Here is a 26,944-nt window from a genome sequence, read left to right as displayed (position 1 = left end):
CACCTACTAGGTGCTCAATAAACGCCTGTTGAGTGAATGAATGGAATTCATAGTATTAATCTGAGTCATAATATTAACCTGTGAAGTCAGATAAAGACTCTTCTTAGCCAGGGGAAGAGATACATAATGGGGCCACACCCTACCCCTCTACCTGCAGCGACTCTACCCTCCACCTGGCCTGGAGTTTCCCAGATCTGTTCCCACTCTGTTAAACTGGCAGTGCCCACAGGGCAGGGGCTTCCTCCTTAGCGCCTGGTGCTGTTGGGGAGAGGGATGGTTTCCGCTGGGAAGACCCGGAGGAAGAGGTAACCTGCTGTTTAAAGCTTTGAAGGAAGTATTATAGAGGTTATTATATATTATCTACGTTATGTATAATACTATATATGTACATATGTGTATACACGTGTGTGTGTGTGTACACATATGGGTGTCAAGCGATCCGCCCAGTATCTCCCAGTGGGCTCCGGCTGCCAGTGCGGTGGCCGGGCTGCGGGCGGGCAGACCCGCATGGGGGGCAGACCCGCACTGGGGGGCAGTCCTTGGTAAAGGCGGGCCACAGCCGCCTCCTCTGAGTTCCTCCTGCGCCGCCACCACGTGTGGGTTGGGGAGGGGTATGCGGGGCTGTGAGGCTGCCACAGCTGGGGAGGCGACCTGCTGCAGCTGGGGCACTCGGATCGTCTCTCCAAAGGCCTGGGGTACCAGGGGCCCCGCGCGCCTGCGAGGTGGGGGCTCGGCTCTCCCCGCCCACCGCCAGGAGGGGCGCAGCCTCCCGGGCGCGGGGACCACGCGCGCCCGGTAGCACCGCGGGTTCCTCCGCGCTCGCCGGCCGCTCGCCGCGCCTCCGGGCTCCCTGGGCGCCTGCCCGGCGGGCGGCCGCTTCCTCCCCTCGCGGCCCCCGGCGCCTGCCGCAGTCGCCGGCGGCGGATCAGCGCTGAGCGCCCCAGGTACCGAGCGCGGGCAGCGGCGGGGCCCGTGACCCCGCTGCCGGCTGGGGAGGGGGCGGAGGCGCGGCCAGCCGGCCCAGCACACCAACACCCCTCCTTCCCCACGGGGGGCTTTGCTCTGGCCCGTGGGCCCCCACCCTGCGACCCCAAGCGCTACGGCTCCGGACCGAAAGCCCCCAAACGCCCGCCTGCCTCGGGGGAGCTGGCCCCGGCCTGGGAGCGCCCATCTGCCCTCTGCCCCCACCTCCCCGGCTCCTTGCCCCGGGCAGGCGCCCTTGCCCTGATCTCACCGCCCCTTCTAGGGGGCGCTGCTCCCACCCATTTAACCTCCAAGGGCCCTCTGGCGCCCCCGCCGTCCTGACTTGCCGCCCGCCCCCGTTAAGGCGCTCTGCTCCGCACCCGGGCGCCCTCCCCGAACTTCCTACCCGTTTGATCCCCCCACCCGAGGACGCCCCCGTAACCCCTCCCCTTCCTCGTCGGGTCCTGCCGGTTGGCCCGTCGCCCCCTCCCTCTCTTCCCACCTCGTCCCCTCCCCCCGGGGGCGTCTGTGCTCGGCGACGGCGCCCCTCCAGCCTCCCTGCGCCAGGTCCCTCGCCACCCCCAGGACTCCCCCCGGGCCTCACGCCTCGCCGCCCCTCCCCGGCCCCCATGGTCCCGGAGCCCGGCCCCGCGCACAACAGCACTCCGGACGCGGGGTCGGGGCTGGCGTCGGACCCCGGGGGCAGCGGCTGGGTGGCGGCCGCGCTGTGCGTGGTCATCGCGTTGACCGCGTCGGCCAACTCGCTGCTCATCGCGCTCATCTGCACGCAGCCCGCGCTGCGCAACACGTCCAACTTCTTCCTGGTGTCGCTCTTCACGTCCGACCTGATGGTGGGGCTGGTGGTGATGCCGCCGGCCATGCTGAACGCGCTGTACGGGCGCTGGGTGCTGGCGCGCGGCCTCTGCCCGCTCTGGGCCGCCTTCGACGTGATGTGCTGCAGCGCCTCCATCCTCAACCTCTGCCTCATCAGCCTGGACCGCTACCTGCTCATCCTGTCGCCGCTGCGCTACAAGCTGCGCATGACGCCCGCGCGCGCCCTGGCGCTCGTCCTGGGCGCCTGGACCCTCGCCGCGCTCGCCTCCTTCCTGCCGCTGCTGCTGGGCTGGCACGAGCGGGGCGCCGCGCGGGCCCCCGCCCCGGACCAGTGCCGCCTGCTGGCCAGCCTGCCCTTCGTCCTCGTGGCGTCGGGCCTCACCTTCTTCCTGCCCTCGGGCGCCATCTGCTTCACCTACTGCAGGATCCTGCTGGCCGCGCGCAAGCAGGCCCTGCAGGTGGCCTCCCTCTCCGGCGGCGCGGCGGCGGCGGCGGCGGGCCCGGCCTCGGAGACGCTGCAGGTACCCGGGGTGCGCAGGGAGACCCGGGCTGGCGGGCTGACAGCCGCGAGCAGCCGTTGGGCGCCTACAGGGCACCCACCGCTCGCTTAACACAGACGCTTGCTGGCAACTTCCAAGCGGCCGTTCCCAGCCCCCACCCACCATTCTTCTGAACTCCAGACTCAGTGCCGGACTGTCCAAAGGTAGCTTCATCAGGACGCGAGGCAGGCTTCTGGAAGGTGACAGGTGCGGAGTGGGGTGTCCCAGCTCTCCCACCTGCGCCTCCCGGGGTCTTCCCTTTGATGGCACATGGCACCGTCCTGGCGTCACAGGCAGAAACGGAGGGATAACTTGTTTCCCTCCGCTCGTGGGACTCATTCGCGGGACCTGTGGGTGCTGTCTTTTAAACATGTGCCATCTCCAGTGCCACCTTCCTAATCCAAGCCATCGTCGCTTCTTAGCTGGGAGCCCTTGACAGTCTTCTGCTGGCTCCCCCTGCTTCCACTCCAGACCTACTCCCACCCGTTTTCTGCAGAGGAGTCAGAGTAATTAAGAAAAATGTTCAGGTCATCTCCTTGCCTCAGACCCTTCAGTGGCTCCCCATTGCTGTTAAGATAAAGAGAAGACCCATGTCAGGGCTTGGCCTCGGAATCCCACCCAGCCCACCTCTCCCACTTCACCCGTCCCGTCCCCTGTCCCCCTCACCAGCCACGTGGCTCTTCTGGTGGTTCCTTGAAGGCACCAGCCTGCCTTCCCTGCCAGGGTCTTTGCACTTGCTGTTCTCTCTGGCTGGCATGTTTCCCCTAGATCTTCCCCTGCCTGACTTTTTCAGCTCACTGAGCACTTCTCCCCGAGGCCCTGCGGACCCGTGCAGGCCTACCTGGCTCCCCCACCCGGCTGCTCTCTGGCTGGTCCCCTGGTTTATTTGCTGACTTTGTTCCTTCTCTGTTTCCTCACTGGGATGTAAGCTCATGAGGACCAGGTGTGTCTGGGTTGGTTTGGATCTCCGCTGCACACAGTAGGTGCTTCCTAATTACTTGCGAATGGGGTAGGTGCTCTTAGCTTGAGGCCCTGCTGTGTCTAGAAGTGGAGTACCTGCTTTTGTCACCCAGGCCACACGATGCCCAAGTCCTGTTGTCCACCCGAGGGATGGGGGTTTAGACTGACCAGGCCTGAGCCCCAAAGAATTAGGTCCCAGGCCCCGAGGGAGGCCCTGACTGTGCTCTCCAGGCTCATCTTGGTGTAGCCTCAGGTGGAAAAGGCTCTTGCAGGATGAGGGGGCGGTACCTGGTGGGTCACGGGGTGAATAGGGAATTGGCTGAGGCTGGAAGGCTATCCCCCTGTCAGCAGTCACCTGGAGCAGCTTGTCGGTCCCATCCCAGCAATGAGGCCCAGCTGGCCATCACCAGGAGGGCGGGCAGAAGGACTTGGCTGCAGGCTTGCTCTCTCTCCCCTATCTGTGCTCATTGGAGAACATTCTGGAGTCTCAGGTAGCTCTGGCCCTGGCTTGGTTCTTTAGCTGTAGGAAGACCTGCCATGGGCCAGCCCTACTCTCTGGGTTCTTGTAAAGGAACGTGTCCCAAACTTCAGGCCAAAGGAATCACCTTGGGATCTGTCTTAGTCTCCTCCCCTCCCCCACACTCTTTAAGCACTTCATGTGTACTTAGCATTGTCTTTAAATCACCTCATTTATCTCTTTACTTCCATGAATTTGTTTAGGAAGAAAACTTGTCTCCTCTAGAAATGGAAAATCAATATCTTTGCCATAAATACGAGGTGATCAAACACTGCTTCCACGAGGATGCAGAACCAGCAGCGTCACTGAGTCCAGCTCGGCTGGTCGGAGTGGCTGAGCCGAGGCCGCTTCCCCTTTAAGTGTTAGACGGATGTTAAGTCAAAGTAGCCTCCACACGAGACTGTCTCATGAGTAACCAGAGAGCTAGACGGGGACTGGAAAGGGTTAGTGTTCCCACTTTGTGATTCGGTTATTTTACAGGGTGTCCGCTTACCACGTAAAGTCCCAGCCCACCCCACACTGTGGGAGGCTCTGCGCTAGTGACCAAGGACGGAAGAAGTGGGCTGGTCGTGGTGAGGTTGGGGCGGGAGAGGTCTGGATTCTTGGCTCCAGCAGGGGCCAGATTTTCTTTCCATGAAGCTAACTGGCTGGTACCAGGATTGCACCTGAGCCTGTGGCCTCAGAACCTGGGCAGGAGTCCCTAGGTGCTGATAGCTGCAGCCCCACAGTTCTTGAGCGCTCACTATGTGCCAGGCATGGAGCTGAGTGAATCCCCGCACCGCCGATGGGGAAGGTGCTATCACCACCCCTGTTTGACAGATAGGAAACTGAGGTTCAGGGAGCGGGGAGGGGACTTGCTCAAGGTCACACAGCTGGTTAGGGAGGTTCAAGGTCTCAGTGTGAACGCTGGGCTGCCTCTGGGCGATGACGCTCTCATAAAACACTGCTCAGGGACACTACCTCGTGTCCCCCTGCTTTACTGCTGTGCCTTCCAGTCTCCTCTGTTGGATTCGCAGCCACCAGCCACGACATCTCTGGGCCTCCAGCCTCGCTCGTTTTCCACATTCACTCCCTGGTGAGCTCATCTTGCCTGCGTTTGGGCATTTGCTTCTGGGATGCTGTCTCTTTTCGGGCCTCCTGGCTCATGACCCCTTTCCTCCCACTCACTGGCCTGTGCAAGAGACCAGCAGCATCCAGCCTGGGGGTGGAGGCTCTCTCGATGCCCAGACCTAAAAGAACTGATGAGAATGAACAGAACTTGGGGCACATCGGGCCCCTTTCCTCCTGTTTTCAGCCCCATTTAGCCCTTGGCCCTCTTCCCCAGTCCAGCCTCTAGCTTCCCACAGAAGGAAGGGGGTTGGGCACAGGCCCCCGAAGTCCCAGCACCTCTGGGTTGAGCGCTTCCTCTCTCCCCACCCTCCACTTCAGCCTCTTTACGTGAATGGGCTGTTTAAAAGCCACCGGTGGCTCACTGGTTTCAGCCAGGTCTTCCCGGCCCCAGGGGCTGTGAGAAAGGGGGTCATGCTTAGGGCTGAGGCAGGGACTGTGGGTGTGGGAGGTAGTGGTGTCAGTGAGATGCTGCCGGGGGCACGGGGGAGGGAGGAGGGGGGAGAGAGGGGGCGGGAGAGGGAGAGACAGAAGATGTTCCCCTGGGGGAATGGGGCTCATCCTTGGGAGGTTCCAGAGGGACCGGTGAGGGAGCTCAGCCTGGTGGGGAGCAAGCAGCAGGCCCTGCTGGCAGCCTCTGCTGTCTCGGCCCCTCTGTGTCTGCCAGGTTCCTGTGTCTGGCCCATGGCCCTTTCCCCATCGCCTCCCTCTGTACCTCGTCTTTCTCCCTCACTTCTCCCCTGGTCCCATTTCACCCCATTCTCTCCCTCTGCATCCCTCTGTCTTCCTCTATCCATTTCTCTCCCACCAATTTCTTCTCCTTTCCCCCCTGCCCGGCTTTCCCACCCTCCCTCAGCCAACTATGCATCATTCTGTCTCAGCAATCCATTTTCCCTTCCATCTCTGCTCCCTCCTCCTCAGAGGGGGAGGCTGCGATCACAGAAATATCTCAGAGGGGAAGGAGGGGGCCCAACTGGGGAGAGACTGACGGAGGAGCAGTGTCGAGCATGGCAGGCTCGGCTGCTGCTGGGCCCGAGGCGACCTGGTGGAGCCAGGGCTGGGTGCCGGAGCCTGTGTGGCTGGCTGGTCATGGGTTCCAATCCTGCCCCCTTCCCATCACATCCAGATGACTTTGGACAAGACCTTCACCTCCCTCCACCCCAGGGGAAATGCTATTCATCACTTGAGGTTGTTTGAAGAGCCAATGAGATAATATATGTAAACTTGGCATGTAGTAGGTGCTCAACAAATGTTCTCCTTCCCTCTTGTGGTAGAAAGTGGTTCTGGGGAGCTCACCCCTTTTTGAGCCGTCCTAGGGAAAAACAGGATCCCTGTCACCAGCATCATCATTGCTATTATCAAAGAGTTAAACTGGAAACTAATAACAACAGCAATATAGCTAACACGTGGTACATACTGTGTGCCAGGCTCTGTTCGAATAACTTGCTGTATATTACCTTAGTTAATCCTTACTGCAATCGTATGAGGTACATGCTATTATGATTGCCATTTTGCAGATGAGAAAACTGAGGCCCAGAGAGGTGAAGTGCCTCGCTGAAGGTCGCTCAGCTAGTTAATAACAGAGCCACGATTTGAAACCAGGAGGTCTGGTTCCAGAGTCTGCCTTGTAACCTCATACTGTGATTAGATGGCCGTAAAAGTTTGAAATCACACAAGGGAGCGCACAATTCCATTTTAAAATAAAAATTCAAATATAGAGATAAAGTATAAGACCCCCGAGACTTCCATTCAATCACCTTCTACTCCCAGGGACACTGGTTCACTTAGAGTGTTTTTCCAGTCCTTTTTCTGTGTGCTCACGTATTTCTTTATGTGCCTAAAGAAGCTTAGGGTCTTGTGCATTTTTCTTTTAAACAAGTGAAATCATGTTGTATTGTTTTGTAACTTAGTATGAGGTAAGTTAACATAGATAATCTCCGATTATCTATAACACCATCTCTGGAGCTTTCTCCCTTGATGATTGCCCCCAGGGTATCTCCCTCAATTCCCCATTCCCAAGCTCCAACAAGATCAAGGTTCTCTCTTGCCTGTCTCCTGCCCCAGGTCACCAGGTCTCCGAAGAGGTGACCATGTGAGTGGGGCCTCCTGGAGACAGTGGCTCCTCCTCCCCTATTGTCTGTCCCCTTTGATGGCAGCAATTCAAAGGCAGGGCAGATCTTAGGAGATTCTTTGGGGAAGCGGGAGCCTCTCCTCCAGGCTGACCACGGTGGGTCCACAAAGGCCATATGGAGACACTCTGCAGGAGAGAACATGAGAAGAGGAAAGAGAAAAGCAGATCCCCCTCCCCCAGCGTGGTGAGTCAGAGCATTTGTCCTGACGCCTGGGCTGCTTTGGGGAGCCATAGCTGCTGGCAGAAGGACCAGACTCCCGAGGGGGCTGACATTTCTCCAACCTCACACACAAACCACTGAGCCCACATCAGGGCTGCCACGCGTGTGCATTTACTACCCACAGCCTCACGGTGACTCCGTAAGCTGAGCATTGTTTCTCCCACTTTACAGATGTGGAAACGGAGACTCTCAAGGTCACGGAGTGAGTGGGTGGTAGAGGCACAATGTGCAGCCCCATCACTTGTCTTCAAAGCCCGGCTCTTGCCTCTGCCCGGTGCTGCCCGACCGAGGGCCTCTCCTTGGCTGCTCTTTGTGAATTTGCCCTTGATACTCGTATAACCAGACGTCGCCTGGACAAACACGTTGAGGGGTGGGAGTTCCTGGGAGCTTCATCTCTCCCCTCCTGTCCGCTGCCCTTTCCGAATTAGACCCCTGATTCTACGGGGAGAGACTGCGGAGCAGGCGTTTCAGCACCATGGACAAGAACAGCCTGGCTGCTCGGAGGAGGCGGGAGGGGAAGGGAGGCTGCGAGAGGCCAGTCCCTGGGAGCTGGGGCCTGGGCCCGGGGCTTGACTTTCGTGCTAATGCTACGTACGGGGCTGACACATCTTGGCTTTATCTCTTCCGCCCCCTTTCCATCTGGGAAGGTTGCCTGGGAACCTGGTTCCCTCCCTGCCTCCTTTTGACTCTACTCTTCTCTGTACCCAAACTATTACTGCCTCATGGACTAAGCTGGGCTCTCATGCAATTTAGGAAATGTTGGGGGGAATTCCTGGCTTTCAAAGCCCAGGAAGCACACACACCCTTTGCATAGCTCAATGAAGTGTGCCCACCCCTTGAACACTGATATTTACTTAAATTGTGGATATACGTGGGTTCTCACTTTGTGTAAGTCTTACGTGTGAAAATCCAAATAGTTTACAACATGTGGTTTAGAGGAAGACTTTGTGGATCCGTAGGGGTTCATAGGTGGACTTTAAGATGGTCACAGGACCCCCTGGAGTGTGGGAATGCTTTTTGTGTGTGTGTAAAAACGGATAAGCTTTCAGTTTTCTGGGGTGTCGTGTAGATTTTATTAGATTCTCAGTGGGCTCATGAGGTTGAAACAGTTATGGGAACTGCTGGGCTAAAAGATCGTCCGGTTCAGGCAGACATTTCATGCTTTGGGACTGTGAGTCCCCGGTTTGCAAAGTCAAATTCTAACCTCCTCGTGCCGGGTTCCCCGTCGATGGCTGCTGTGGAGCAGCTCCTTTCCCTGCTCCCTCCCCACACTCCCGCTCTTGGTCTATTCTGGGGAACGGAGACACCACCAGTCCACACATCATTTGAGTTGTAAAATGCCAGGGTCGCATGTACCCTTAGTAGTTTATAATCGATTTCATTGTAAACAGTTGCTCTGTGCATATGTGTTCAAAACAGCACTTTATTCTGTGGAGCATGAGAGTAACAGTGCAAGAAAGCATTACTCCAAACCCATGTACAAAGAGATTGCCAAGCCCTGGACAGCAGCAGGCCTCTTGTCAAATACTGTTCAGTTGGGCGGTGCTGGGGCTCACGGTCGTGTGTTGGCCCGAGTTGTGCTTTGCGTGGAGGGTGGGCCTTCTGAACAGATTTGTGTTTGGGGCAGAGTTGCTCTGTCTCACTGCATTTCCCAGGGTTCCTTGTGAAGTGCCGGGCCGGGATCAGGGCTCACTCTATGGTAGGCTTCAGGGATCAGTCTGGGGCCGTGCTCAGGGATGGTTTATTGCTCATGTCCTGGCTTTGTCTGGGCTCAGGATAAGGCTGCAGTTTAGCTCTACAGTTGGGGCTGAGTCAAGGATTAGGACTCAGTTTATTGCTGGTATAGGATTGAGGCTCAGTCCGTGGATGGGGTCAGGGTCTGACGGGGGCTGTTTCTCGGCTAACTCACGTGGCCTTCCTTCCCACAGGTGCCCAGGACCCCGCGCCCAGGGGTGGAGTCAGCTGACAGCAGGCGTCTGGCCACCAAGCACAGCAGGAAGGCGTTGAAGGCCAGTCTGACCCTGGGCATCTTGCTGGGCATGTTCTTTGTGACCTGGCTGCCCTTCTTTGTGACCAACATAGCCCAGGTAATACCACTGCAAGGGGCAGGTGAGTCCAGGCCTTTCTGGGGGGTCCCCAGGCCCCACCCCAGCCCAGGCATGGAGAGGGAGGAAGCGGGCTACCTCTCACGGTGTGTGTGTGTCTGTCCCGGCCTGCTGTGTGGGGTGGTTTGTGTTCCTGCCCTGGGACCAGGCGTGACGCACCCGCTCCCTCTAGGCCGTGTGCGACTGCGTGTCCCCAGGCCTCTTTGATGTCCTCACGTGGCTGGGTTACTGCAACAGCACCATGAACCCCATCATCTACCCGCTCTTCATGCGGGACTTCAAGCGGGCCCTGGGCAGGCTGCTGCCGTGTCCCCACTACCCCCGGGAGCACCGGGCCAGCGTGGCCTCACCCTCCATGCGAACCTCCCACAGTGGTGCCCGGCCGGGCCTGAGCCTGCAGCACGTGCAGCCCCTGCCCCTGCCCCCGGACTCGGACTCGGACCCTGACTCAGGCTCAGGAGGCTGCTCAGGCCTCCAGCTCACGGCCCAGCTGCTGCTGCCGGGAGAGGCTACCCAGGACCCCCTGCCGCCCGCCAGGACTTCTGCCACCGTCAACTTCTTCAACATCGATCCTTTGGAGCCCAAGCTGCGGCTGCATCCGCTCGGTGCCCCCACGAACTGATCTGGGCTTGTAGTTGGTCGGCAGGGACCTGGACTGGAAGGAACCAAGTCCCCGAGGCCTTGGGCCAGCTCTTAGCTGAGGCCAGGAGGCTGCTGGTCTCTTGGGAACCCTCTGAACTCCAGTGGGATGCACTGAATCAGCCCCCACTCTCCACTCCAGGTCCTCCACCTGGGGGTAATAGCTGGCTTCATAATTTTCCCCAGGTGCTGCATCGCTGGGTGTAGCTTGTGGCTGTGTGTAGAGAATGGTTGGAGGGCTCTGGGAAGGGGAAAGGGCCTCTTGGTTCAGATTAGGATGGAGACAAGCCCTTTGACATTGTCAGATCGCAGGGATGGGTTGGTGCAGGGCCGAGTCCCTTGCTCCTCTAAGTGGTTCATGCGCCCTCAGATCCTCATGACCTCCTGGGAGTTGTTTGAAAACGAACACCTCTGCCCCCACCCCTGGCCTGCTGGGTGTGACTGCGTGCGAGCAGGGCCTCCAGTGACTCGTGCGCATGGTTTGAGGTGTTCTGTGCTGGCTTAGTTCATCTCCAGCCCTGAGGATGGCTTGCTGGACAGTTTTTGGACCAGTCAGCCCCTCAGATGTATGTGGCCTCAGAAAAGCCCTGAGCCTGGGAGGCAGGCAGGCCTACATTTGAACCTCTGCTCACTGCTTCCTAGCTCTGGCACAGGCCACTTAACCTCCCTGCGCCTGTCACTCCACGTGCAACATGGGGCAATGCTGCCGGCCTCGTCGGGTGTGGTGAGAACCAGGACCGCGTGCACCCGGCAGGTGGCCAGTCGGTGGTGTCCACTGTTACTACTCCCGGCTGTTCAGCCCCTGGCCTCTGCTGGGGGCCAGGAAGGGCCACTGGTTCCCACTGGGTTTCCCATCCTCCTCTTCGGCCCCATCCCAGCTCCCAGGCCACCGCGCTGTTCTCCTGTGGCGAAGGCGTGGCTGGTGGTTTCTCGCTCACCATCTGGGATGGGTGTTCCTCTGCCCTGGGCTTCCTTGGACCTAGAAGGGAACCAGCTGATGGGGACAGAGCCATCCCCTTGCCCTACCTCCTTCTGGCCTTTCTTGGGCCAGTGAGGGAAGCGGGAGTGGTGGCTATTGAGGTCAGTAGAGTTGAAGAGGGGCTGTCCCTGGTGTGGGTGGGGGCCTCGGGCAGGCAGGTGAACCCTGGGTCAGGGGCCTGTGTGTGTGTTTTTGAGGGAGGACTCAGTTCCTACACTTTACCTGCTGTAGGTTCCTTTTCTTCTCCCCACACCTGCACCAAATTCCATCAACCCAAACTCCCAGGGGTGCTCCGCTGGTGGCCTGGGCTCTCCCTGGTGCTGATTAGGCTCAGCTCTGGCCCTGGCTGCTGGCTGCTGGCTGGAGAGGGACCATGGTGCTTGTTGGGGCTTCCCCTCTGCCCCAGGCCTGCTGAGTGGACTCTCAGTAAATACTAGCTGACAGCAGTGACTGGATTCTTTTGGCGAGGTGGGAGGGTCACTCCGGCTGGAGAAGCTGCTGGTGATGTGGGAAGAGACCCTGGGCACAGGTGTCCTGGGTTCTGGCCCAGACTCTGCCCCTAATTTGCTTCGGGACCTCAGCAAAGTCATTTACCTTCTCGGGGCCTCAGTTTCCCATGGATGACATGAGCTGTTTGGATGAATAGCAGCAAGAGTTCTGTAAATATTTGTTACATGAATGAACAAATACACACGCCTCTAAGGACCAGTTCAGCTCCATCACTCTAATTCCTCCTGTTCCTCCTCCCCCTGCCTGCTCCAGAGCCTGTCAGTACTTTATCTGCTTGGCTCTTTATTTCTGCATCTGCACAAGGGTAGGGGGATTGTCTCTGGCCCTGTCATTCATGGACAGTGGGAGGAACAGAGGGGAAGGTTCTCGGAGGTGCAGGTACAGTGGCTAAGAGCTGGGCTCCGGAGGCCTACTGATGAGTTTGAGACTGACCAGCTGTGTGACCTTGAGCAGGTTACCTGACCTCTCTGGGCATCAGTATCTGCAGGTGTAAAATGAAGATAACAGTAGATACCTCATGGGGTTGTTGTGGGGTCAATTGAGACAACATAAGCCCTCTGCACGTGGTAAGTACTCACGGGGTGCTAGCCATCCTTTATTTTTACAATCATCATCACCTCTGCTCCCGCTCCAGGAAATCCTTGCCCTGTAGAATCCACTCCTGCTCCCAGGCCCAGCTCCCACCCGTACCGCCTGAGGATTCAGCATTTCCTCGCTGTGCTGTTCCAATGACTCCCAGGGCCACCATGCAGCACAATTTTGAGGGGCGCCCTCCACATCACGTCCATGTGATTGATGCCCCTGTCGCCGTGCAGTGCACAGCCCACGAGGCCGTATATGGCAGGTCTGATCAGAGCTCCCACAAGCAGAGTGAGCGGCCTGCTCCCTGCCGGCGCCTGCTCTCTAGGTGCATCAGAGGTGCCTGTGGGCTGGTGCGCAGCCCTGGAGTGGATGGGAGAGCCGGCAGACACCGGGCTGGACTGAGGCGGGGGAGAGTGGTGGGTGGGAGCCTCAGGCCCCAGAGAGCCCCCCAGACCTCCTGATGGAGAGCCAGACCCCATGGCTGTGCCCTAAAGTACCGGAGGCCCACGGCTGGCAGTCCCAGGGCTCTCGGCTGTGCTTGGTTGGCTCTGCAGGGTTCTGGCCTTGCTTTCCCAGGGGGTCGTCTCCCTACAACCCCCTACCTTTCAATTCCTTGCTTTTCGACCCCAAAGCCTTCAATCTGGGAAAGGCACTGGTGGGAACTGTTCAGAGCTCCTGCGGGGAGCCTGCTGGAGGGCGTAAAAGAGCCCCGCATGTGGAGATCTGGGAAGATGACTTGAGTCCTGTTGGGGTCAGTGCAGCCCTGGGCAGGGCCCCTGGGTCTCGCTGGCACAGCTGGGGCAGCCCAGTGGGTTGGGGCCCAGGCCATGGCTGCAGATCTGGCGGTTCTCGGCAGGGCTGGCAGCAGCAGGAAGGGAGGCCCCTTCGGACTGGTCCAGCCCCATTGGCACCTGGGCTCGGCTGGGGTCAGCAGGTGTGGACGCTTTGGAGGTGTCTCTGGGGGCGGGACCCTGGGTTTGCCCATCCTGGTCGGTGGTCTTGTCTGATGAGGCGGCAGCTGCTGTCTGGCGAGGCTCCTCCTGAGGCAGGCTGCCTGGGGCCAGCAAAAGCCCCTTTTCGTCCCAGCCCGGCTTGGTGTGGATGCCCACGGCCTTCAGGATGACGTCCATCTGCTTGGCATAGTCCAAGTGGCCGCTAACCTGCAGGAGGACAGTGAGTGAGGACCATGGTGGGTGGGCTAAGCTCCTGGGCCTCACCCTCTCCCTCAATCGCCAATGCCCTGTCTCCAGCTCTCCATGGCTCTGAAATCCAGAGTGGGGTGGGAAGCCGCCAGGCTCAAGGCTGCTCTAGAACTCATTAAGTAAAGATGAAGGAAGTTTCTCTACAAAATCTGGGGCCTCAGGGGCAGGAAGGAATCTCCTGATAGTCCAAGTGGAGGTTCTCAACTCCTCTGCAGCTTTAGGTTCCAGCAGGAGGGCTCTGCTGCTCACCGCTCTGGGGCCTTGGGCAAGCCCCTTTATCCTCTGACCGCCACTTGCCTCAGCTGTAAAATGGGCACAATAAGCGTAGCTATATCAGAGGGTTGCTGTGAGGTTTCTGTAAAGCCCTCAACCTGAAAATAGAGCAATGGCACAGACTGCAAGGTACCGTCTACAACTCACTCTCCCCTTGTCCCTTAGTCCTAAGAACTTCAACTTATAGCTGGCACCTTCCTCTCTTGAGGCTGAGTGCAGCACTGCGACAAGCTCTGGCTAATGAGATGAAGTGGTGGTGTTATGTGGTGCTCCCTGGAGGTCTCTTTAAAAGGAGGAGTGCTCTTTCCCCCCATTTCCTCTTTCCTGCTGGCTGGAATTCAGACATGAAGTCCTTAATCCAATGCAGAAAATGAACTTACTGGATTTGCAGAAAATGAACTTATTGGATTTACTCCTCGATGGGTGTTGGCTGCTAATTATAGATGAAGAAATTGAGCCACAGAGAAGTAAAGTGACTTGTCCCCAGTCATACAGCTAGAAAGTGTCAGAGCTGAACTTTGAATCAGGTCTGTTCTCTTCACAGAAAATCAGCAAGAGGAAATTTAAAAAATCATTCGCATTTTACAGATGAGTGGAACCCAGAGAGGGGCGGTGGTTTGCTTAATGACACACAGCATGTGAAGAGCAAAGCCACATGCTGTGTATGAGATGCTGCACGCAGAAGCTGCTGAGCTCAGCCCTGCTCCTGGCAGCCGAGCCTCGGGCTTTGCCAGCCAGTCCAGGGGGCCTGCGTCAGAGTCAAAGGTGAGCCCCAGACAGAGCTTCCCTTTCAGGCTGAAGAGGAAGGTTTTTGCTTACAAAGAAGACAGGAAGACACGGGGGAGGCAAGTGTGGGGAATCTTAGGAAACAACGCATCTGCATTTCCATTTGAATCACAAACCACACTGGGCTATGCAAAAGATTTTTCAAAAATGCAAAAAGGTAGTTCCCGGTACAGTGTTGTTATTTTTTCATAACCAGAACCTGCCTACATCGTTCTTTCCTTTAAAAAAAAAAAAAATCTGTATTGATTTCAGAGAGAGGAAGGGAGAGGGAGAGAGAGAGAAACATCAGTGATGGGAGAGTCATTGATCAGCTGCCTCCTGCATGCCCTTGACTGGGGATCGAGCCCGCAACCCGGGCATGTGCCCTGACCGGGAATCGAACCCCGATCTCCTGGATCCTAGGTCGATGCTCAACCGCTGAGCCACCCTGGCTGGGCTTTCCCAACGCTTTTGAATCGTGTTCAGTGACAACACACACATATAAGGGGCTTTTCAGATCCCTGGGTTCAGGGTGGAGGTCAAGGAGGGGCAGCTGCTTCCACAAACAGTAGACATGAGCAGCTGCACGGCACTAGAAAGAACCTAAGTTTGGGATCTGAGAAGGGGCTCCAGCCTTGGCTCTGTCTCTTACCAGTAACTGGCTGAGTCCTTACACTGTCCAGAACCCCAGCTTCCCCACCTGTCAAATGAGGATCACAACACCTCCCTTGAATGTCTGCTACAAGAGTTCAAGGGCCTGGAACTTTGCAGGGACTCAGTATGTTCTACCTCTTAGTATTACGTTCTAGTTACTATCATAGACCCAAAATAGTTCTATGGAGACATCACCCAATTAATGATACTCACCTCATGGTGTTGGTGGGAAGAAATAATACAAAGAAACGGCAGTGCCTAGCACACAGTAGGTGCTCCATAAATATAAGCTCCCTTACTTTAGTTTCCTTGGAAAGGGAGGGTGGAGTTTGCTAGGCTGACCCATTTGGGAACCTAAGGTGGCTGCCAAGCTCCAGCCATCATATCTGAATTCCAGCCAGCACAAACCTGGACCCGCATGACAAACAAGAACTGCCTCCCTTTTTAATGCTGGTGAAGGGTGGTGGGGGGCTGGGTGGAGGCAGGCAGGACAGGGCGGGAGGGAGGTATGGGTGGCCACTGCAGGTCTCCGTCCTGGGCACGAGGCAGCCGGTGCTTCCCCCAACAGCAGTAATAAAACTCTTTTGCCAGCAACCTCTCCTCCAGCAAGAATTTTCAAGGAAAACAGGAGGGCGGCACCAAGGCGATGCCAATTACTCTAATTACCCCAAAGAGGAAAGCGCTGCTTTCTGTGATGTTCTCCTAATGTGATAAAGAGCTATTATTAGGCAGGAGCTGGGAAGCTGCCACGAAGGCAGTCCAAGGGGGGAGATGCCTCTGAAGCTGCTGGGCCAAAGGGCAGAACTGAAGGCGGTGGCAGAGGCAAGAGGAGGGAGCTAGTATTAAATGAGGGCCTACTATGCGCCAAGCATCTCACACGCGCTGCCCTGGAAGGTAGGTGATTTGCCCCATTTCACAGATGAGGAAACAGGTACAGGGAGGTTCAGTAACTGGCCCAAGGTCACACAGCCAGTGTACCAGTGTACCAGTGGCCGAGCTGGGATTCCAGGCCAGGCCTTGGTGCCGAAGGCTGTGCTTCCTAATATATCCTATTCAGTGGCTTCGTGGGACCGAAATTGGATCTTGTGAGGGCCTGTGGCATTTAAAGGGGATTTCCATTTAAAAGGAACTTTTGGCTGCTCCTCCTGGCAGAGGGAGACTCTTGGGTGGCGAGGCACAAAATCACGTCTCCTCTTGCCCCTTCAGGGTACAGGGACCCTTAAATAGGACAGAGGCGCCCGGCCACGAGTCAGGAGGCATCGCTCTGAGTCCCGTGGTTACTGGTCTTGTCGCCCAGGCCACCTCACTCCCACAGGGCGGTGGACAGCTCAGGCTCCGGACTGGGTTTCAGGGCCCAGACCTACGACTCCTGGGCTACGTGAATTCACTCTCTCACGCATGACTTGGGAAGCCTAACACCCCTTCCCAAGCGAATGCTACGCTCTCCCTCCCCCGGGGTGGAATGGGCCAGGGCTAGTGTCTCTGGTTAATGAAGTGCCCCCACTTCAGGGCAAACGCAGAGCCCTAGGAGGGCCGGGCAGTGCTACTCACCACAGAGGACAGGTCCACGTTCTCCACCCTCCTGTCCTGCAGCTCCACAGGCTGCAGGCCGGCCACGCGGAGCTGCACCGAGGACGTGCGGTACACGAAGCTCAGCAGCCAGTCCCCCCTGTGGGCACAGAAGGGGTGAACATCAGCCTCGGGGGAGCCCCAGGACAGGGAGGGGCCCCAGCCGGCCCAGGGGAGTCTGGTGGGACTGGTGCTTCTGTGGGAGACCAGGGCCCTGATTGCACCCGTGGGGTGTGCCAGTGGGAGCAGCGGGGGACCCCTGGGAGTGCTCCCCGGGGCATGGGAGCCCCACGGAGGTGTCTGCTTTGTTCCCTGCCGGGTCCCCAGAGTGAGGACAGCGCCTGGCATGCAGTAGATGGCTATCCACTGAATGAATGAATGAATGAATGAATGAGAGAACTGGATGTTCGCCACGGGTCAGCACGTGGAGCGAGAGCTGCTCTCAGCTCAGAGGAGTTCCCAGTTTCCCGGGGAGGCTGGTCCAGGGCGCCCTGGGAAAGAGCGAAAGGCAGCAGGGTCCTCCTGGCAGGGAAGACCACTGGGGACCTGGGGGCCACCATGCTCGGCGGGGGGAGCTCTGGGTCTTGTCCCCAATTTGTCTGTCAGCAGAAGGGAGCAGCTCTGCCTGAGTCAGGCTAATGCAGCCTGCAGGTCTCCCTGCCCTCAGAGGAGGCGAGGATGGCCACCCAGGCAGGTCGCAGCCCTGGGAACACTCTTCTACTACCATGGGTGCTGTGAACCTCATTCCCTGCACCCCCCACCCCAAACACCCCCCCTACACCATCGAGAGAAAATAACCCCGACCCTCTGCTGCCTGTGTCTTCAGGCGCAGTGAGCACTGTCTGCGGAGGACATGGTCTGATGTCTACCAGACAAGCCTTCCTTCTCGAACCCTGAACTCGCCCTGGCATTAAGCTGGGCCAGCCACGAGCCGTGCACTTGGACCTCGCACTCCGCAGGCCCATGCACATGAACACTTCTGTCCTTCCTTTGCGTCCAGGACTTGCGTCCAGGACTTACGTCCAACTGAGCACAGCTGGGTGTCTTTATTGCGACCAGGGCCAACTCTGGTTTGCGTGGCAACTCGAGTTGCTTGTTTTGTGTGCTTGTTTGAAAGAAGGGGGGTCCCTCACCGCAGGGAGGGGGAGATGGCTGACAGGAGGCCGCCCTGCCTATGAGACCTGCTGTGTTCCCCTTGCCGCCCCCCCCCCTCCGCTGTCTGGCGCCCAGGGTGTGGGGGGCTCTCCAGGCTCCCTCTGCGGTCTCTGCCCACATGGGGGCCTGTGTGGTCATCACCCAGGGAGCCCCTAGAAGGATCGGCCCAGAGTTGAGGGGCACTCTGCAGGCCCTGCTGTGTCCCCAGCTCAGCTCATCAGCCAGACTCTCTCCACTATCACTGCCCTGTCCCTCAAGCAGAAACCAGCAAAGCAACATCTTAGGGACCCCTTTCCCCTGCGGCCAACTTACCAGAGTCTTGACGATTCTTACTACCCCTCCCAGCCCTTCTGCTCCAGCCCTGAAATCAGGCACCCCAACAATCCATGGACCAACGCAACGGCCTCCTCCTTGCTCCCCCTGCTCTGGCCTCCCCTCTCCTGAGCCACCACGGCCGTCCTTAAACACTCAGCTGACCATAATCCCCACGGCCTACATGCTTTCTTGTCTAGAAAATTCCTTAGCTATCTCCAGAGAGTAACGCTTGCACATCCCAGTGATAATATCGAGGCCCCAAAGCACTGTCTCTAAGAGCAGGTGGCTAAGGGGAGATGGAGAGAGGTTAATGCAAATAGTTTTACTGAACTAATCATAAGACTCATGTGCATCAAATGCTGGGTATTTGAGTGGCCCGTAGATATTTCTGATATTGACAGTTATAAATAAGCAAAGTCTGAATCATTCCTTCCAAAGTATTTGTCTTAATTATGACAACACTCTACTTAAAATGTAAATTGCACTCACACACACTTAGGGACAGAACAGAAACATGTGTAGGAATGTTCCATATCCTGTAAGCTGAGCAGACCACAGGGCCTTCACTGGCATTCAAAACGCTTCATCTGCTGGAGTGGGCCACAGGGGGCCAGGTTCAAGTCCCGCCCTGTCAGTTACTAGCTTTGTGACCTTGAACAAGCTGCTTGGCCCCCCTGAGCCTCAGCCTCCTCTCGAGTGGGCAGGAGCGTGCACGAGGTGGCAGGTGGTATGCACAGTGCCCACACGCGAGCACTCAGGAAGCACCGGGTGCACTGAACCTCCCGCCCCCGGCCTGCGTGGGCCGTGTGGCCTCTCCTGCTTGGCCTGCTCCTCTAGTGTCTGATGGGCTCCTATCCATCCTTTAAAAATTCAGCTTGGATGCCACCTTCCCGGGGAGTGCCCCTGAGCCCCTCCAGCTGACTCCTTTGCCCCTCTTGTGCCCGGTACTGCTCCTTTAGTGACGTTTGTGCCACGTCCTCCGTGCGTCGTCCTGGCTCTTTAGGACTGTGCCTTAGTCCCGCCTCCTGTACCCTGAGCTGAATTGGGAGCTCCCTGGGGTGCGGCCCAGCAAGCCTTGCCTCAGTGGCCCTCCAGGTGACGCTGATGCACGAATCTGATTGGCCGTCACGTGGCCGCTGAAGGGCGCTCCTTGGCTACTCGCAGGCCTGGAGCCACTTGTGGGCAGGAGCCCTCCCTGTCCCTCCTCTCCTGTCATCTCCCGCCACACGGTGCCTGGAGCAGAGCCCGCAGGGATCCCTCTGGGGGGCTCAGGATGAAAGCCTCCCCTCGTGGACTGAGATGGGCCCGCCTGAGTTCACGTCGGGGCTGTGCTGTGTGATCCTGGTGAGGCACTTGGCCCTCTCTGAGCTCCGGTTTCCTCAGGGTTCCGCAGGAGCAGTGCCACTTGCCCGGCTACCTTCCAGGGGGTTCGCGAAGGCCCAGGTAAGTGGGGGGCTTGCATGGAGCTTTAGTGACGTCCATTATACATTTCTAAGTGTATATAGTCTGGTAGTGTTGGCCTGAAGCTGCCCCCACCCCCTCACTCCACGTTTAAGTAGATTCATGGCAACTGACATGCCTTCGGGAGCCAAGAATATAAATTTCTGATTGGGGGTTAATTTACCAAGAAACTACAGTCACTGTTGTGGCCTGTACGCTCCTTGCCTCCTCTCTCCCTCCTCCTCTCCTCCTCTCTCTGGAGACAGGGCCCAGGATTTCACAAAATAATTGAAACGCAAGCTTATTAGCCTCGGGCTCTCAATAGGACAGATGGGTTTAATAAGATTCTGTTGATCTCATATTGCACACATGCGATTTCAATTCTTTCCCTTGCTGTTTGTGAACAGCACCAAAAAGTCGTGTGCCAAGTGAGTACACCAGCAGTTCTGACTGCTGTCGCTTCCTGGGCACCTACTAAGTGCCAGCCCTCTCTAATGCTCCTAGGACCCCACTTAATTTTCCTAGAACCCCATTTAGTGCAGGAGGGACTGTTATTCCCATGTCAAAGGTGGGTAAATGGTGGAGCCAGAATTTTAACCGGCGGTGGTCTGACATCAAACGTTGGTCTGCCCTTTTTCTTTTACTGTTTTTAAAACTATCCTTACTTTAAAAAATCAAATTAAAGTCCCTTTCATGCCCTGCTTCCGGTGCCTGTCCATGCCTTAGGGGTGGCCACCGTTATCAGTTTCTTGGGGCCCTTCTGGAACCTTCCTGTGCACTGACAGGCACGCAGGTGCATGTGCACACCTGCAGACCGTTTTCCCTCGTGGGTGGGATTGCAGTGGGATTTGTGGTGCTCAGGTCTTCTCGGTTTAACTAGTCCCTTATTTATGGCCATTTAGGTTTTCATTTTTAAATTATAAATGAAGCTGCAACTGTCCACTTTTTACAGCCCTCTCTGTGTGCACGTGTGTATCTAGTATATCAGGATCATAGAAGTCAAAATTCTGGGGGGGGGGGGTGTCAGAAAATTGGCACATTAAAAATTTTGATAGATATTGCCACTTGTCTTCCAAAAAGGATTTACTAAATTCAGCTGCCACCAATGGTGTATGAATGACAGTGCTCATTTCTCCACATCTTCATCAACACGAAATGTTACTCGTTTGCAAGTGTTTGATAACCTCATGGGTGATAAACAGTATCTTACTGATATTAATCTGGCTTTATTTCATTAATGATGAAGTTGGGCATCTTTACAAAAGTTTACTGAGTATTTGTATTTATTCTGTGAGTTTATGTGTAGATATCCTTTGGCAGTTTTCTTCTTATACGGATTTTTTCTTATTGATTTGCATGAGCTCTTTATATATTATGGCTCTTTGTCTTTTGTTTCTTTGTTCTTTTTACCATATCCTGATTCTAAAAACTCAGCTTAGAGCGTGTGTGATAGAGACAAAGTGATGGGCTGAACTCCCGAGTCCTGATTAATGCCGTCTATCAATGGCTAAAAACCATCTTTATCTTTGGCTCTGAAGTACAGAGCTAGCTAGTCCTGTCAACTAAAATAAAAATAATAAGGGCTTTCAAATCTGTTCTAGTTTTGGGTCCTACTTCAGGATGGTTGAACTTAGATAAAAATTAAAGTTAACTGGCCTTTTGACTTAACCTCTCTGAGCCTCAGTTTCCTCACTTGTAAAATGGGATTCATAATACTAATACCACGGGGTTTGGGGAGGATTAAAGGAGATAATTATAACAATGTTTGGCAGGTGATAAGAGTCTAATACTTGTTATACCTCCTCCCTCCCCATTGCTTCAAGATTTATTTTTAGGTTTTAAAAAAAGTAATTGTCTATTGCCACGTGTCCCACTAGAGTGAGCGTCTCCCGTCGCGCCCATCTATGCACGCCCGCCCCCACACAGGGTCTCGGGCACAGTGTGCTGGATGATTCTGAGTTGCCCTTGACCTCAGGCTGGCGTCTCTTGGTCCTCCCACCCTGAAATATATTCCTGCTTGGGAATCCAGCCTTTCCTCTCTCTCCCTGCTTTGCCTTTCAAATGATCTCACCTGTCCCTCTGGCTTTAGCTGACACCGATGATCCCACTGCTCCTGGCTGCGCTTCTAACTCCTCTGAGATCTAGCGCTGCGTTTCCAGCCACCTTCTGGAAACTTTCCCAACAAGTCCTACCTCCTTTTTTATTCTTTGCTATTTTTAAAGTTGTGTTAACGGAGCCAGTCACCTCTCGCCAACACTCCAGGGTCATTTTTCCTACCTGCTCCTGTTTGCCCTCTACAACCCATCCCCCAACCTTACTGCTCCCTAAAAACTTCAGACGCGCCCATTGGACCTGGGCTTGGGACGTCTGCCTCTCTCGAGATGCGGTCAGCACTCCATGCTTTCAGGCAGTGACCCCAAAATATGGGTCCCCCGTCCCAAATCTTCAGGGGCCTCTTGACTGCAGAGTTCAGGAGAATGTTTTAGATCTTAGGAAGGTAATCTGGCTTGTCGCGTGTGTATAACAGCACCCCTGCAGGGACGGGGGTGGCGCCCCCACAGCACTCAGCGCCCAGCCCAGTGGGAGAAAGAAGCAAAGCCTAGAACTTGCTCTATCAGCTCAGGATGAGGGGGGTCACGGAATGTTTGCACCATCCCTGGGGAACAGCCTCTGGTCCCGGGGCACCTGGATTTTGGTGTCCCGACAAGCTTCTTGTCTGACTGGGGCTGATTTGTCTGACAGGGGCTGCCTGCTCCTGTTTTCCCCGCCAGGCGCCAGGTTCCGTGGGGCCGGGGCTTGTTCCTGCTGTGGCCCGGCACGGTGCCCGGCACCAGGCTGGCGCTCCCTCAAAGTCTGTTCAATGAACCTCCCAGGTGGCTGGTGCTGCTGCTGCTGATCAATATTAACAGCATCTGCACGCACTTTAACACCATAACTCCATAGATTGTTTAGCCATCCTGAGGGAGACACTAGTGCCACCCCTCCCTTACTGACGGAGAAACTGAGGCCCCCATGGGGACCCAGATCTGTGTGACTAGAAACTGTGAGCTCTTACACACTGCTGCCCTGTCCCGCTTCATTTGGCGGCTGATGGGCCCCGGCATCTTCTCAGGCGCATCTCCTGAGGTCTCAGCAGTGGACGCCCTCTCTTCTTCCCCAAAGCCTGGGGCACGGTCTTGGCCGAAACCCCTCGAGTCTTCCTCGCAAACCCCAAGCCAGATACCTCCTTCCCAGCCCACAGCTATCAGCTGTGGCAGGCCCCCCGCCTCTTGCCAGAGGTCTGTCGCATGGCGTGGGTTCCAGCTCCCCCATCGCTGCCAGCTTCCTGTACTATCACCCTGCCCTGCCCCGAAGCCATGCTCTGAGACCTCAGCCTCTCCCCCGCCCCCTTCCCGCACTGCCAAATGACACACGCATGAGCTCCTAGTGGGCACTGAGGCCTAATCTTTGTTTTTCAAGCTATGTCCCACTCACCCAGCTCCCCTTTCCCCCAGATCATGGTGACAAGCCTGGTCTCGGGCCTGACACTGAGACTGTTTTCAGGATCTTCATCTTAGGGAGATGGAGGCTTCTTGGTTCGGAACACTAACAGGGCCAGGCCTCAAACATCTGTGTCCCCAGCACAGGGCCTGGGTACACTAGGTGCTAAGTACGTGTCACCTCCCCACTGGCTGGGGCTTGGACAGACCTGCAATAGCCATTGATGATCCTGCCAGACACCACTTTCCGGAAGGGCTCCCAGTGCTTGGCTTCTCCTTCCACGGGCGCACCCAACAGGACAACATCCTCGATGATCCCCTGGCAATCTGGTGAGAGAGCCGGAAAAGGCTGTTAGTGTCCCTGGCCACAGCGGGTCCTTGGAGGGACTCTCCAACAGTGGTGGAGGAGATGGATGCCACACACACATGTGTGCACACACACATGTGCACACACACTCAGGCACATACATGTGCAAACACATGCACTCACATATATATGGAAAAACATTTATGCATACACATGCATGCACACACACATGCACACACATGCACACAGTAATGGGGGTTTCCACATTCTGAGTCCCAGGCCCTGGGTCAAGCCCCTCGTGTGCCTGAGCTATTCCTGGGAAGCACCATCATTCCCATGTTAGAGTTAAGGACATTTTTAAGATCACACAGCTAGTAAGTGACAAAGCCTGAGGTGGGACCCAGGTCTGTTTCCACCATTCACGAAACTCACAACTGGCCATGAACTTGGATAGGACGCTTTCCTGTAGAAGGAACAGACAGGCCCTCCATCATCGCACATGCCAGCGGGGAGACACCACAGCCTTCCTCGGCGACAGTTCCCTGGGGCAGTGTGGCAGGAAGGTGGGAGTGAAGGAGACAGGGCAGTGGGTCTCAGGGCGGCTGGGCCCCTGGACAGGGAGTACACTCATCAGCAGCACTGACTTTTTGTTCGTGGCAAAATTACGCTCAGAGACCGAGATTGTCTTTGCCAATAATTTATTTAACACAGGTTCACTGTGGGGGATTATAATTTATAATAGTATTTCACAAGCCAATAGCATACAGGATCATGTCTTTTAATAAGCCAATAAAGAAATAACATTCTCCAAAGCAATGATAGATTGATCCCACTGTTGTTCCAGGCAAAGGGGAGACGAAAGAAAAGTCCAGATTTCATTGAGTTGCAGCTTTCTATTGGCTGGCTCTCGGAAGAGTTGGTTTAGCCGGCTGCCAGCGCTCATTCAAAGTCCCTGATGCTAGAGCACGAAGCTTGGGGCCGAGGGTGAGGGGCTGGTGGGTGAGACTGTCTCCTGCAGGGCCTGCTGGCTTCACCACTGCCGGCAAAGGGCAGCCTTGCCCCCGCTGAGCGAATGTCCTTATGTTTTCAGAGAGTATTCAGATCAGCAGAGTAGCCTCACCTGCACCGAACACTCTCGGTAAGTCCCACAGACTCTTGGTATTTCAAGTTTCAATGTCATTACGTGACAGTCGCTCTTCCGTACAGTCCTATCAGTAAACTCTCGGTAGCACAACAGTTTGCAGACAGCACCCTGACATGGCCTCCCCAGTGCAAACAAACTCATCCTTAGATCAAAACAACTTCACTTCAGTTATAAACGCGTGGATCCGAAATCATAACAAAGCAACCCACGACACTGACCTAATGGTTTAGAGGTGTTTTAGGCCAGGGCTGCTCCATGAGTATTTGCCTGTAGAAACAGGGAAGAAGCATTGCCTTTACCTTATTGCAGGCTGGAAACCGACAGCTCGCACAGATGGGTGTGCACACGCCATACTTGGAGAAGCACCACGTGGTCTTGACTAATGAGAGGTGCACACCCACCCCCCACTTCGTCACTCTCCATCCCTTGACTCCGCTGCGTTTTTCTTCTGGTCACAAATCACTTGGTTATGTCTGTCTCTGCCTCTGCCATCTAGGTCCAATGAGGGCAGGCGTTCTCGCTGCCTTACAGCTGTGTGGGCTTAGAACAGTGCTCGGTGTGAACTTGGTGCTGAATACAGGTTTGAATACATGACTGAGTGAATGAACTGCCGTCCCTCAGGAAAGCCAGTATATGTACTTTGCAATTGCAAAGCCCTGGGTTCAAATGGTCGTTCCCCACACGTGGCACTTTAAGATTCTGAGTTCCTGCAGGTCTCAGGAAGCTGCATGCTCAGTGTCACTGCTGGAGGTGGTTCCAGGAGGGGACAGATCCACCCAGCTTTGCCACTCTCCTGCTAAATGACACTGGACAGCTGGCTTCCTCTCTCTGGGCTCTAGTTTCTAACCAGAGTGCAGCTAACTGTTTTCTGCTCGGGCTTCCATGTCAGAGTTTGTCTGAGTAAAGGGTTCCAGGCTGACAGAAGTTTGAGAACCCTGTAGTACCAAGTTCTGTGAGCCTCCTCTGGCTCTGATGTTGAAAGATGCTGGGGCACAGAATGCTGAGTTCGCTCCTTTTGCTCCCAGGGAGATGATCATCTGGCGGAGGGTGTAAAACCTTAGTAAGCTGGCGGTTTGTGCTGACAGCAAGGCTGACTCAGACACCCCTTGATGTCAGGGCTATTTCAGGTGCTAAGGCTGCTGGCAAAGCTGGAGAGGACAGGGTTTTATTCCAACCCCTCCCCCTGGCAGATGAGGAGACTGAGTCTCAGAGGGGATGGGGGGCAGGCCTGAGGTCACACAAGCAGTGGGAACAAAGCTGGGACCAGAACCCCGGCTGCACAGAGAGCCACCGGCTCCCTGGAGCCATGCTGTCTGCTGTTTGCAGCAAGGACACAAAGCACAGCGACCAAATGTGGGTTATCGTTGCTCCCACAGCGCCAAATGGTTGTTGACCCAGGGCCAAAGACTGAGCTCAGTCGCTCTCTCCGGGGGCGGGCCCACTCAAGGCACCCGCTGTCCCCACAGAATCTCACTGAAGAGCTGGGACCACATTCCAACCCTGGGTGCTGACAGCTGGGGGGCTGGGACCCCTCGTGGCCAGAAGTGGTAACGCAGAGCTCCCGACTGAGTTGCCCAGAGCGGCTGCTAGGACCCTGGAAGTGGCTGTTTCAAAAAGAAAGAAAGAAAGAAAGAAAGAAAAGATGCCTGTGACCTTGAGCTGAGGCAGGGAGTTAAACCTCAGCCTCATTAGACAGCCCCAGGCACAGCCAAATCAAGTGAGGGTGGGCGGCGAGCTGGGATCCCATTTACCCGTCTCCGAAGCGGGCTGGCAACTCTCACTTTGTCCCCAGACCCTTGCCACACTCAGACGTCAGCAAGAATCACTTTAGACACCCAGGGTGGAGTTCTGTGGGGAGCTCAGAGCCATCACCGCCTGACTGTTCCCGTAGCGGGCCAGTCCAGGAGGGGAAACCCGGGCTAGGAAAAGGGAGATGCTGGCCACTGCAGCAGATGCTGGAAATGAAAAAATGTCAAAATCCACTGCTTGGTCCAAAACCTTGATCCAGAAGATTTCAGCCCTGCAGGCAAAATGCAGAAAATCCTCACTCAGGTCCCACCTTTACTACGAAGCGGGCCCCTTCCACGGGTACAGGTGATCCTTTGCATTATGTTGAGAATTTGGTGGCGATGCCCCCGCTTTTCAAGACCAACAAAAGAAACCGGAATTTAACATTTTCATAACTAACATGAGACCTCATGGCCTTTTGCTGCAGGAACAATGAATGTTTGCCGAAACGTGTTTAGATTTATGACTATTGCCACTGTCAACCTTTCTCCTTGTGAATTTTTAATGTATTGATAGTCCTAGAGCTTACTTTTACCTGTGAGGATTTAGATAAATCAGTTTCCATCTTGTCAAGTGCCCTGTGCTTTCAGCGGCTCCCACTGGAATCCTGATAGGACACTTTCACCGTGTGGCACTTCTCAGTCCGGAGATCGTCTTAGCTTTTCAACAAAAATTAAGAGCTGAGAACGGACAGAGTCTTTGCAACAGCAAATTTCCATCTACACTGTAGCCTTGGTCTTAAAAATAGTTGATCAATTGAGTTTTTA

The 26,944-nt window shown here is 55.8% G+C and overlaps 2 protein-coding genes across 11 annotated transcripts in view; one reads left to right on the top strand and one right to left on the bottom strand.

Moving 5' to 3' along the window:
- Positions 1-1,592: 1,592 nt before the first annotated feature.
- HTR6 (5-hydroxytryptamine receptor 6) lies at positions 1,593-10,009 on the top strand (the record flags this gene model as incomplete). The annotated part of the gene is made up of 3 exons (XM_081144618.1): positions 1,593-2,318; positions 9,200-9,358; positions 9,549-10,009. 3 exons carry the CDS (start codon positions 1,593-1,595, stop codon positions 9,996-9,998), a joined length of 1,335 nt encoding a protein of 444 aa, XP_081000744.1. The 3' UTR covers positions 9,999-10,009.
- A 2,062-nt stretch (positions 10,010-12,071) lies between these two features.
- TMCO4 (transmembrane and coiled-coil domains 4) overlaps positions 12,072-26,944 on the bottom strand; it is a 58,708-nt gene continuing 43,835 nt past the window's right edge. For 5 of the 10 annotated variants that reach the window (XM_081144586.1, XM_081144593.1, XM_081144595.1 and 2 more), the window contains 3 exons: positions 23,148-23,265; positions 16,532-16,649; positions 12,072-13,246 (listed from right to left, as the gene is read on the bottom strand). In XM_081144586.1, the coding sequence (XP_081000712.1) occupies positions 12,839-13,246; positions 16,532-16,649; positions 23,148-23,265 (644 nt within the window). In that variant the 3' untranslated portion in view covers positions 12,072-12,838. Of the gene's footprint in view, positions 13,247-16,531; positions 16,650-23,147; positions 23,266-23,677; positions 23,709-23,934; positions 25,994-26,944 lie in introns of those variants that run through there. The other 5 variants (XM_081144596.1, XM_081144597.1, XM_081144598.1 and 2 more) reach the window with 3 other exon arrangements.

Source organism: Miniopterus schreibersii (assembly GCF_964146895.1).
Source record: "Miniopterus schreibersii genome assembly, chromosome: 8".
Taxonomy (NCBI): Eukaryota; Metazoa; Chordata; class Mammalia; order Chiroptera; family Miniopteridae; genus Miniopterus; species Miniopterus schreibersii.
Note: the sequence above shows the minus strand (reverse complement) of the source record. Positions and strands in the feature narration are given on the sequence as shown.